Source organism: Zootermopsis nevadensis, unplaced genomic scaffold, assembly GCF_977971745.1.
Source record: "Zootermopsis nevadensis isolate Lab colony 2312 unplaced genomic scaffold, Znev_1.0 Znev_ptg000025l, whole genome shotgun sequence".
In the NCBI taxonomy this organism is placed as follows: Eukaryota; Metazoa; Arthropoda; class Insecta; order Blattodea; family Termopsidae; genus Zootermopsis; species Zootermopsis nevadensis.
In genome coordinates, this window is record NW_028259157.1 from 4328444 (window position 1) to 4341974 (window position 13531).

Genomic DNA, 13531 nt, shown 5'->3' on the forward strand with positions numbered 1-13531 from the left:
TTCAGAAACAGAAACTGCAAGAAAAGTAACAGACATCAGTGCTTACAACCTGTTGTTAAACTACACAACGAGCATCAGGCCGATATCTAAGACACAATTTCTGAAATCCGTCTCCAGCAGCTTTTCAGCACAACATGAAGTACAATTGTAATATTACATAAATTATATTTTTACAATTTAATGATAATCTTTTAATTGAATATTTTAAATGTTCTGTACTAACTGCATCACTGCAAGGACTAGAGGCCAAACCATCCAATTATTATTATTATAATTTATAAGAAACTTACTTGGTTCCAAGCCATCCACCTTTATCTTAGAAACATCAACGTGAGGCTGAACAGACACTCTGAGTGGACAACGAGGTACAGTGACTCCCCCATACAAAACATTCAGCGTATAGTTTCCAGGCGCTGGTGCACAGTAGTCAACTGTGAACGTTCCATCCTCATTGTCAGTGACAGCAAGAGGAACATCTGTTCCCTTTTCATTAGTCAGTGCTATCTGGATGTCACCTTATTAACAAAATTATTCAAGAAGATATAAAAATGCTTTGTGTAGTATAATAATACATTAGTTGTTGCAAGAGAAGAAGGAATGAGAGATTGGAGCAAGAAAGTGATCAAATACACAGTATAAGACAAAGGAGGGTAGAATGAGGTCTCACACACACATAATATAATATACCTTGTCCTGCATCTCTGCAGTCAATGTTGAAGTGTGTTTCTGTATTGCACTTCACACCTTTCTCCACTCCTGGACCAAAGATGTGTACCTGCGCAGCATTAGCTGGTTCTGACACAAAGACTCGATGTGGGCTGTTGTGCGTTGCTACACCACCATAATTCACCTGCATTTGAGAACCAGAACATGTTAACAGAACATATAGAATGGACCAAAATTAAATTATGGGAAACAAACAACTTACTGATATTTTCGAAGCCAAAGATTCATTATTTATCTTACACAAAGCAAATCTGAGATATCATCATCACATACTGTTTTCCTGAAGGTTAAGTTACCTACATAAACTGCACCCCCCCCCCCCCCACACACCAAATGACCACTCTTTAACAATAAACACAGCATTACAATGTAATTTTTTAAACCAACATAGCATGTTATCCTACTGGATTTTGTTCACATTTTCAATGCCCATATTTCAATGATGCCAAATTGTACACTCCCTTCATGGAGAGCAATTTTAGCTACTCTCCTAGCCACCAAACTGCTTTGTAGAGTTAAGCAATGAAATTTTCTTTACATTGATTCTCATTTAACTTGTTGCATGTGCCCTTGTTATGAGGCCTAAGATAGTATTACATGTAGTAGAGACATGAACATGTACTAAGAGGGAGGATGATAAAATATTATAAGCAGCTGAGATAAATTCCTGAATATAACAGTAGGGAAAGCCATGAGAGATATAATTAGAAACTCACACATTAGAGGAGAGCTAAAAATGAGTAAAATACAGAAACAAGCTGACAAGGAGACTGAGATGCTTTGGACATGTTAAAAAAATGAATGTGCACAGAATACCAAAAATATTATTGGCAGGAGACCCAGGGGCAGACTATGTACATGACAGACAGACCAAGTTAAGACAGCTGCAGACAGGAGAGGATATAACTGGAGGAGGGTAGACAAAATGCAAGAATGGGCAGACAGAGACAGCTGGAGGCTCCTACACAGAACTGAACCCCCAAGTGTGATAGGAACTGAAGAAAGGTCTATCATGTTATGAGGCCTAAAACGTCAGCTTTCTACACATTCACAAGTTATCAATTTCTCAAATAAATGAACTATAAGCTTTCAAATATGGTACAGCACAAGATCAGCTGATTTGCAGCAGAAAATAGGATACATCAACAGTAGAGGGACTTGTGTCAGAGAAAGAGGGAATGGCAGAGAATACGTAAACAGAGTAAGATGCATATTCTAGGTGTGACATTTAGGGAGAAAAGAGACTAAAACTTCACAGTGATTACAGTATAGGGTTTTCTTCAAAAGTGACTATACTCTTATAAAAACCAAAAAAAGAGTATAAGTGATTCAGGTGGTTGAAGATAATGGCGATGATATCTTGAAATATAATTTACATATGATAAGACATCCATTTCTACCTATTTTCTATCTTAGCAAAATTTTGTTTAAGAAATACATTTTTTAAGTTAAAAGAAATTCACTGTAATAGCAGTTCAAGTCATTCAAAATAATCTGAACATTCTATAATACTCTAATATCACGGCTTAAATGATTAGGAATATTTCCACTCCCTCATGTTTTCATAGCATGTGCTTAATTAAGTACTGGAATAACTTTTATTTTATTTTTAACATTCTTCATGTACTATTTAAAGGTTGTGTTAACCACACAAGGAAGTGGTTAGATATTTCAGAAATTACTCTAAATGGAAATCCCAATTTAACACACAAGGCCTACTAATCTGTCTGCTAATGATCTTTCAAAATGATTATGGTAAATTTATAAATTCATAAAGCATATAATACAACTGCATTCACATATAGTGTGAAGAAAACAAGCTAAAAATCAGTACTTTTGGACTGGCAGAAAAAGCAGAACAAATTAACCTATATATATATATAAATGCGCATGTCTTAAAAGCTGCATCACTCCATAAAGTTTCCTCACCAAAATTATCAATGACTAGACCTGCAGTTACAAGACAAGGCATATGAAGGGGAACAAATTTGTATTTACCTGCACTGTATGTCGTGAGCCAGTCTTGGGAATGTACTCTGCAGTATATGTGCCATCACCATTACTACGAACATTCACATCAATGTTGTTGCAATTGGCATCAAGGACTTGGACATCAAGAGGAGCTGATCCTGCATGCCGTGTGTCGATTGTAAACTGTGCTCGCTGGCCCTTGCTCACTCCATCACGTTGCACACCAGGACCAAAGCACTCAACCTGTATCAATGTGGAAATATTTTAGTCTGGGAAAATACAAACATGATGAACACACAAAATCTCTTGTAATTAAAAAACTGTTAAAAGAAGATTTGATTTTCTCTTTTGTGAACATAAATTTGTATATAGCACGTAATTAATTATAAGCAGCTTTATAGATAGCCAAAATTACAAGCATAAATTGATAACATTGAGTTAAAACATTTTCATCTAGGGGTTCCAGTGGCAGCTCTCATGATGATGATGATGACAACAACAATAAACCTACAGATTCTACAAAAGTGGAGAATTAACCATGTGAGCAAATGTTAACTTCTCAAGGACAATGCTCCGTGGAGTGAGTCACTAGCTATCAAAACTACATCATATGTAAGTATCAACAAAATGAAACTTATGTTTACAATCCTGTATTCCTAAACACTGATTATGTCCAATACTTATAATTTAATCTTTAGTAATAGCACAAGATGGTATCATTTTTATAAAAGGCAAAGAAGGAAATTCCTGTGAAAAACGCAACAAGATTGTTTGTAGCATATGCAAGTGCTTAATATAAATATAAACATATGTTCCAGTAAGCACCAAAGAGATCCTTATATTAATTGCTCTTATAACTGAACTTTTAAACCCTAACCTCAGTATTTACTATGATATCCACAATATAATTCCAGAATGTGAAACTGAGGTATTCAATTCCTGTGAGTTTGGAAACTTACATTTTGAATACTATGTTACTTCATTTCCCATGTCATACAATGAACACTGAGATAAAAAAAATGACCACATTGAGATGGCACTTGCTAAATAAAATTTTAATTATGAGCCTGACAGCATCTTACATGCATGAAGGATTATGTGAAATACATGAGTTTTTTAATTTTCATCTACCATACCTTATCAGGGTAGTAGTCTGTACTTGGAAGAATTTGAGATATGTATGGTGATTTTGGAATATCCTCATTGTCACACAGGATGTGCACAGCATACTCCCCAGGTGCAGTTGGATAATATCTCACATCAGCAGAGCCATCACCATTGTCATGACAGTCAATCTTTGCTTGTGATGGACCCTCAATACTAAATCCTGTCAACAGAATTTAACTTCAACTTCAGTTGCTCAGTATTTACTTTCAAAGTCAAAAATAATATAAACTGCAAGTGTTTGAAAACAATTTGTTTAGTTTGATGGGTATCGAACATTAAATGAACTTTACTCACCATAATTTCAATAAAATTTTCTGCACAATATACTATGACTAAGCCTGAAGAAAAGACTTAGCAGTGTCCTGACAATGTCAAGCAGTCACAGCAATGAAAGTTCTATACATACATCAGCATGGTATGGCATAAATAAAACTCAAATCTGCAAAATGTTTAATCACTCATTAGTCTTGTGTTTCCTTGTTGCTCGTTCACTGCGTTTACTGTTGTATGTCTATTCTCTCAACATACCTAGCGTATTATCAAGTGCCTCTGTTTTCAAGAGCCAGTTCATGGTTGAAAAAAAGAGCATTACCTTGAATCTTATGGCAAATATAAAGGACCAAAGATTGGAAAAGAAAAAAATAAATAAGAATATTGCAGTACAAAATTCAGAAAAAGGCTGGGGAATAAGGACACCACATACCAAGAGCTCCAGTTTCTCCATTTGTTTCTACAGTGAAGAGTGCAGGGTAACCCACTACACCACCAGCCAAGCCTGGTCCATATGCACGAATCCTGGTCTGTTTGTAGGGACCTACATTTACATCAAATGGTGATCGTGGAATCTCCTGCCCAGCAAATGTCACCATCACAACATGCCGCCCTTCCTTGCGAGGATGGTAGACTGCTTCATATGTTGTACCATCCACCTTGCGAACCTTCACTGGTTCATTCACCCCACCTAGACCAGCCAGTTAAGATGTAAAACATAATGTTACTGACCTGCCAATCACATCGCCAGACAGTTCATTCTGTCACTTATATGACCACTTGACAATAAAGACTAAGCATTAACAAGTAATGCTAACAAGAATGGATGACAGTCCATTCAAGTTTATTTATGTTCATAAATATATACTAAGTGCCTTTAAAAAGGCCTACAGTATGAAAAACAAATATATCACACACAATATCAGTTTCAATATAACATTTTTATCTGATCTATCTTCAATGAAATACATATAAAGTTTGAACCAGACCAGCTCTGGGGCCCACACAGCCTCCTGTGGGTACCAGGGTCCATTCCCAGGAGTAAAGCGCAGGCGGGGTGTGACCCTGACCACTCACCTCTACCTAGTGCTGTTAATAATGAGTAGGAGCTACACCACCTCCCCCAAGCATCAACATGGTGTATAATGGGACAGCTTTAAGAATTGAAATGGTACTCGACTAGACTCAAAGTAAAAAAAGTTTTAAATGGTTTCATAGTATCCTAGTACATCAATATATACTTTCTCAAACCTTACCCACTTCTTGATGGTGAGTGATAAGTCAACAAATAAAGTAAATTATTTTGACAATAAAAAGTGAAGGATCTTTTATCAGCAACTCTACATCTCAATGAATGAGTTGGTGACAGAAAAAAGAATGTTTCTTCATAAAAATTTCTTTGTACATGAAATGCTGCCTTCTGATGAAATTGTCATCAAAATGGTATGCACCAATCTGGACAACACTGAATGCTTCTTTTACAAAACTTAACACACTCTGCATGTACCTGGTCCAATAACACGAACTTCTGGGCTGCCTTCTCCTGCTCCTTCTGTGTAAATCTTAAAATCAGCAACATCACCAACTCGCACTCCACTGGGTTGCAGACCTCGGCCTGAGGCCCTAACCTTCTTAGCATCCGATACTAGCAACAAAACACAGCATAATCAACCCAAGAAGTAATTATATGTCCTTAAAGCATATGAGACCAACACCAACCAATGTGCAAGTAGGCAAGAGTTAACAAACTGGAAATACACAGCAGAATTTGAGGCTCTCATGGCAGTTAGTACAAATATGGCTGTCTTCTGGATTCTAGTGCCTTGTAGCACCAAACTTCTACCAGACTACATAGCACTACAACCCAAAAGACAGCCATATTAGGAAATACACAAATGTTATGTACATTAGGGACACAAAACAGTCATTATACAGAATGCTCTGGATTTACGACATGCTCTATCACGATGTATACACCTACAATGTGCTTTACTAATTAGTTTTAAATAATTATGTGACAAAAAATATAATTTAATGCAACAAATATTGCCAAAAACTAAACCACCATCAAATAATCAATTTCAAATGATATTAACTCTTTCCATATTATAATTCAACAAAAAAGCCAGCTGCATTGATCCATGCATTAATAAAGTGAATGCTTGTTACCATCATTTTGTTAAACATAAGAGAAACAGAAAGAGTAGTGTAGTATGTATTCCATGGAAAAAACATATTTTGCATAACTGCATTCCTTACAAACCTTAATGTTCATTCATTGCACACAAATTCTATTGTTTCAAAACTAATCAACTAATCACACCACAGGCATTACAGTAAAATGTTTCATATATTTATTGAACCTGTATTTGGTGACTGACTATGTAGAAGTTGGCTTGTTGGCAACCTATCAAGGGACCATAATGCTTCTAACATCAGGGCTGAAGTGAGAAGGTCACAATGTCTACAGTTCAGCACTGATAATAGAAGCAGTATGGTCCCCTAAAAGGTCAGCCAGCAGCTAACTGATTTCTATATGGTAGAAGCACCCAAGTTCAGTTTCATTACCATTAATAAAACTGGCGTGAAAGCTTAATGTCACAGTCAGATATTTTTTTATTTCACTAGATATTTGTTTCACCTATACGAAACAAAATGCTTCATACAAAAATTATTGACTTTATATTAGGCATTAAAAAAATGCTATGCAGCATCTGAGAATATACTATGACCAACAAAGTGTGACAACACTCACAACTCAATATTTATTCAGTTTGACCTTAAAGTTTCTAATTTTAGCACCGAAATACAATATAAATTCATCAAACACACCTGGAGCTACTCGCACACCATAAGGACTGTTGGGTATAGGTTGTCCTGCAAAGAAGACATTCACAGAATGCAAACCAATGGCTGGGGACACATATTCACACCGCCACACATCTTGAGAAATAGGGCGCACTTTCACTGGCACAGTGTTTTTGTGACCCGATGGGTCAAGAATAATTACTTCTGGAACGCCACGGCCAGCATCTGCCAACAAAATATATCAGAACACAATTTTAGCAATCCCACACTTAATATTACTAGATTGTTATAAAATCAAATTTTCACTGAAAAAGTTAAAAACTAAAATATGTAAAGCAAAATTGAAGACAAATTTGTTTTTTCAACTGATTTTGTCCTTTCTTGTGACAGTTTACATGACAGACTAAAATATTCTTTCAAACACAAGCTACAGAACCAGCATAAAATAATTCGGGGAACAAAGCCACTGTAAATGGAGTTGAAAGCAATAACACCTACATGAAATTAGTCTCCTTTGTGGGAGAATTAATATCATCATTCTTTGCTATTTCACAGTAGTCACTCTCAACAAAACCGCCCTAACACGTAAGGAATATTACACACATGTATCATAAATATGTCTGATGCCAAACATGAACCTTTCATTTAATTGCAAATACTACCTACCCTTGGTAGATATGTCAAAGTATGTTGGCCGGTTTATCATCACACCATCAGGCTGCAAACCAGGTCCTGAGGCTGTAACCTTGGTTGGATCACCTGCATGACCTTCCACAGACACAGTATAAGGTGACTTCGGTATTTCACGTCCAGCAAATTTTATAGACACTTTGTGATTCCCTTCCAAACGAGGAACATATGACACACTGTACGTCAAATTACGATCCTTATTGAAACGAATATCAACCTGAAAGTAAATCAGCATGTATTAACACTAACATCAACACTACATTAACTACAGACAGTTAAAGCGGAAGCCTCATTATAGTAGTTTTAAAATTGTCACCAAATACCAGTGCCTTATTAACTTAGTTATAAACTGTTATGGGAATGGAATACTGATACCTTCCTTTCCTTACTATATTCTTTCTTTGCTTACAGAAAACTTTATACAAACAGAACATTTTCAAAGAGCAATTACTTTTTGTAAACTCTGTTGATAATTTGACACAATATGTGACAGACAACAAAATGGCATACAATACAAAGTCCACAGAATTCCTTACACCCAACATAGGCCATGCTTAAAACAAAGCAATCAAATTATACCACTGTGACTATTAATTCAAGGATTGAAAATGTGCTAAGATGGAACAATACATCAGAGCTATATGACTAATGAATGTATAACATTTTTGATTATAACTCTGAAGTTAATTCATGATGTAAAGGCATGTTCAAAATTACATTCCAAGACAAACTTCTCTCTTTCACATATTATTTTACTTCATTTTATTCATCACATATTAACCTTCCACAACCTGCATCTAGATATGACATGTCCTCCATGTTATAACATAACTTATTCTCAGTTGGATTAACAATTTCCCACATCTCCCGAAGTAAATACTGAATAAATATTATGGCAATACATTTCAACTCCTTTTATCAAAATTTTAAGTTACATGTTTGAAGTCTCTGTCAGCCTATCCCAAAAACATAGTGAACAGAACACGGAAACTATAATTTTTCTGTTCTCTATTTATCTAATAATATCGTGTACCACATAGTCCAAGTATGGGAAATATGAATTTCATCCCACAATTATTCTTTTTCACTGTAACCTGAAACGAGATACCAGATAGAAATATTTGTGATGTGAATACAAAAGGGCATGACATTGTGATTCTTTATATATATAATGCAAATGAGAGGACATGGTGTTTTGTGAGAAACATGAGTGTGACAGAAAGAACAACTTGGTGAAGAAATAAGAATAAATTGAGTACAAAACAAAAAATATTTAATCACAGGCACTCACAGGCTCCAGCTGTCCATTAGGGTTTTCCACAGTGACATCAATTTTGCCTTTACCAGCTGAAAAAGTTTCAACAGTGAAGTTTGCTGGTGCTCCAACCACAGGGCCAGATGGTTCAATTCCAGGACCATATGCTCGTACCCTATTGCAGCATTACAGAAATAGGTGTGTTCAGTGGCAAATAACAAAAAATAACAAAAATATTTTAGACATATCAAAAGTTAAATAAGAGACAAACAAAGAAGTTCTAACTCCAGGAGAACCCACATACATATTACCTATATAAGGAAGATGTACACAGACATCATAATAAATGCAACAGAAATCACATTTTTAATGTGAAAGTATCATCATCATCATAACATTGTTGTTATAGTTCTTGTTCTTGTTCTTGCAGTGGAAATCTCTAAAATATTATTTCCTATATATTATCATTCTACTAAACATTTTGAAAACAGATAAAATAATTAATCTTTCCATGAACCATATTACTACAAGGTGCAAACCACCTCTTATGAAAAGACATATATAAAAAAATTAAATTTAGAAGGATTAAGGAAGAGATAAGAATAAACTGTTTTAAAGTAATAATTCAATACTGTCCTGGAAAGATTTAACCTTGAACTCAAACTGCAGCAATAAAATCAAGTCACTGAAAGAAATATGGGGAATCCATAAACGGTAGGTAGTAAGAATGAATCACTGTATCTGTCAGTGCAGCTATGGTAAAAGTATTTAGGGCATATTCAGTCTCTGCTGTCAAGTCTGTTCCACATTAAAACATAAAAAAAGTCATCACTTGTTTTACACTATTACAACAGCATTGTTATGTTTTCAACCTTCAACTCAATGAAGAAAGTATTCATGAAAGGAATTCAAAACTTCCAGCAGATTACATATGCTGTTTGGCAAGTCTGTTAGTTGTTAGATTAAATTACACTTGATTGTTAATTAAATGATATGATGTAAAAAAAACAAAATTTCTCCAAGAAAATTGGATTAGATAACTCTATTTGAATTAAACAAAAAGCAACTCAAATTTTCATGATATGCAGATTTAACCAACTGATTTGAAATTAAATTTCACCTGGCTCTGGAGGTACTACAATGGTCTGTCCCTTCCATGCAAACAAAACAGTTCAGGTAACATAAACTATTAGATTCCAAACAGAAATTTTGTATGATTAGAAGTAAGGCAAGAGTCAAGAACGGAGTAATAAACCCAGATCACGTGTTACTGACCATCACAAATACTACCTCTTCTACCTCAGTATTAAAGATACAAATTTAAAACTTCATGAATAAAGGACATTCAATATCAGTCTTTTATATAAGAGACTATACTAACAGCAATTTATATTTGCTACACAAAGCATTATATATGTGAGCATGAAAACTAAACTTTGGCACAATGTGTTAGAAAAAAAATGTTTGTTTCATGACCATCAGTTTCAAACAGCCAACATATATGCGAAACCAGCAATGAAACAGGGAACAAAGTTATTCACTGAGGCTCCACAACACACACACATATTCACATATTCCATTTGGCTTCACAATGCACACCTAAAACTAATCTGTAACAAACACGTCTTAAAATTCTGAAGTGCTGCCTTACAAGAACCATGACAGATCGCCAATATTTAAGAGAAAAATATCAACTTTATCGTCAGGTATGAAAACTGTGTAAGAAGCAATCAAACTGCTAATAAATCAGTTTGAAGAAAGTTTTAATTCTCACACTTCTGATTGTCCTTCAGAACTTCAATATGCTATATACATTCTCTGCAGCTTTTAAAACATCATATGAACCACAGCTAACATCTTTTAACAGAATTAAATAAAGTCAGTCCAAATAAAGCATTTATTGTGCAAGGAAAAAAGAAAGGGTAGAAATATGAGGCAAAATGCATGCTGCTTAGTCCCTTCCTTTCTCATCCCGATAATCCCAGAGCCTAATCTCCCCCCCCCCCCCCCCCAATCTGAACACAGAAAACAGGGTGTCGTCATCTCGTCTTGTCACTTCCAAATGAGATTCACGAGGTTTTAAATAGGGTAGAAAGGTGTATAAGGGCATGAAGGTAAAATACCATTCATTCTTAATCTGAATACTAGATGGAGTCAAGGGACCTCTCACATCCCAGTTTCTTTGTCCTGACAGAAAGAGTCTCAAGTACCTACTCAACAGCTGTGCCTACCAAATTCTATCCAAACTAAATCTTTACAGCAGTAAATAAATTCTCAATACTAATTTACAACTGATCATGTATTTTTGAAACTCATATCAAATTTTGCCAATTATATTGCAGTATATTTTTAAAACATTTTTGTTTTTATAAGAGAGTTAAGATCAATGTAGAGAAATTTTACAACTGTCCTATTAAACTGAGACATTAAGTTTTATTTTGGGAATTATTCAATTTTATATTAAAGGTAGAAAGCTGAAATGCCAACTGTTCTTGTTGTCAAGCAGTGGCAGTTCAAAACATATAGCTTGACTGCATACACTTATTGAAACTACATTGTTATTCAAATGACGCTGTTCCTACACACCATCCCTACAATAAGCACAACAACATGCGCTGACTTACCGAGGTGGAGGAATGCTGCAGTTCAGGATTGCAAAAGAAACAACAGCAAGTTATATTTCAGTATCAACAACATGGAAATTATGTGAAAATAACTAAGGTTCTCTTTCAATACCAACATTTTATTACAACACTGACAGTGTAAGTGCTAACATGGGTAAAAGTTTAAGTCCAGGAACAATTTTATTTTACTCAAGATCATGTGGTATTACATTACTGGGAAGACCTACACAGATATTGCAAATCACAGCATTTTCAAAATACTGTGTTTCACATAAATACAAATCTGATAGGAATTTAGTTATGCTGAAAACCTGACATTCCAAATTAACATAAATAAACTTGTGAATTAAAGGTGTGTTAACCCAAAACATGACTCTTCAGTACATAATATGTATGTTTTCACTGATTTAAAAGTACACTGTAGAAAATCTTAGAAAATCTTAAAAAATCTTTAGTCAGTATAGATGGTAGCCCAGTTAATATTTTATCCAAGTGCCTTTTGAATGGACATCTAAACACTTACCATTACAGACATCAAATCACCCAGCACATAGGTGATTTATTCCAAAAATTATAAATAACAATTTTCATACTTCATGTATCTGACTTTTAGGACTCGACAGTTTTAAAATGGAAGATCTTTTTATCAGTATGTGACTACTATCCACAACAATGTTAACATCGAAACCCTTGTATAGTTGATAACTGGTTATAAAATAATACTAATCAGTCTTACATTCAACCAATGTAAATTATAAAAAAGTATCTGAAACATAAGTAATGGTGTCATCATAAAAAAGAACTGGAAAGGGGACTGTAAATGTATAACAGTAATTAAAGCAATGTTGCAATACATAAATATGACAGAACTACATTGATTTTACAATTTCAGAGGCTATTAAAAGAGGACATGGCATTACTAGAAACTTGTACATAATTACCTTCCTCAAATAGCCCCTATTTACAATATGCTTCCCCCTACATAACTTTTATCATGTTTATGTAATGCCAAATAAGATTAATATTACAATTCAGAGCATACATGTGGACTAAAAGTTTACCTGTTGGGGTTAGTGCGAGGTCGCAAGGGTGCTCCAGGCTTCAACTTTGCACTTGGATACTGAGAAAGGTATGTCATCATTGACATTTCATCCATGTTTGGATTCACCATTTCTTCTGGTTTGATTAACTAAAAACCAAAGCATATAAAAGCTCCTGAATGAAGTATGAATCTAAATTAATTACACACAAACAGATGGTTGAATTGTAGGATTTCAAATGAAATGGAGGTTTCAAGGAAGCCTACAAGTCTGTAAAATAAAGTGAATTGAATATACTTTTCAACTTTAAATTCACTGTTGATCCTCATATAATTTTTGCAGAACTCTTCACATCACAAAACTAAATACTGTACCTATTATGGAACCCATTGGTTCATCCACAACAAAAGCCAAACTATGGATCCTATTCTAAGCCAGTTCAATCACTAATTCCTCATCCCTAAAATCCACTAATGTATCTGAATCAGGCCATTCACTTCTGGTTCTTCTTCATTCTCTTGTGCATTCGTAATGGTATATTCTAAACCAGCGTTTCTCAACCTATGGTACACATACTACTGTTACAATAAAATCTCTTCTGTCAGCATTATTATACACATTAAGTATGAATTCAAAATGTACTTATTTTATTCGATGGATACTGTAAATAGATACAGTAATGAAGTCAGAAATATTGTCTCAATAATATTAAGTCAGATGCATAAAAAGAAAATTTTGGTCTTTTAAAACACAAAACACACCTGCACTTTAAACTGAGAATTTTCTATTTCAACAGCAGCAGTGCTTTTTACGACCCAAAAAACCAGATTGTTGCAGATTCACAACTTCATATTTGGGTTTAACAAAATCTGCTGATGGTTTTTAATGTACTTTTTCACATATTTTTTATGTTCATTCATCACACATAACCAAAATTAAAGTAATCCCCACAATTTATCTCTGGCCTGTGAAAGGATCTA

The 13531-nt window shown here is 34.6% G+C and overlaps 1 protein-coding gene across 5 annotated transcripts in view; it reads right to left on the reverse strand.

Moving 5' to 3' along the window:
* cher (filamin A protein cher) overlaps nt 1-13531 on the reverse strand; it is a 144440-nt gene that overhangs the window by 90769 nt on the left and 40140 nt on the right. For 3 of the 5 annotated variants that reach the window (XM_022060777.2, XM_022060776.2, XM_022060780.2), the window contains exons 6-16: nt 12573-12700; nt 11512-11526; nt 8924-9062; nt 7609-7849; nt 6967-7167; nt 5642-5779; nt 4568-4825; nt 3834-4024; nt 2725-2940; nt 688-850; nt 291-515 (exon numbers count right to left, since the gene is read on the reverse strand). In XM_022060777.2, the coding sequence (XP_021916469.1) occupies nt 291-515; nt 688-850; nt 2725-2940; nt 3834-4024; nt 4568-4825; nt 5642-5779; nt 6967-7167; nt 7609-7849; nt 8924-9062; nt 11512-11526; nt 12573-12700 (1915 nt within the window). The remainder of the gene's footprint in view (nt 1-290; nt 516-687; nt 851-2724; nt 2941-3833; nt 4025-4567; nt 4826-5641; nt 5780-6966; nt 7168-7608; nt 7850-8923; nt 9063-11511; nt 11527-12572; nt 12701-13531) is intronic. The other 2 variants (XM_022060779.2, XM_087355774.1) reach the window with 1 other exon arrangement.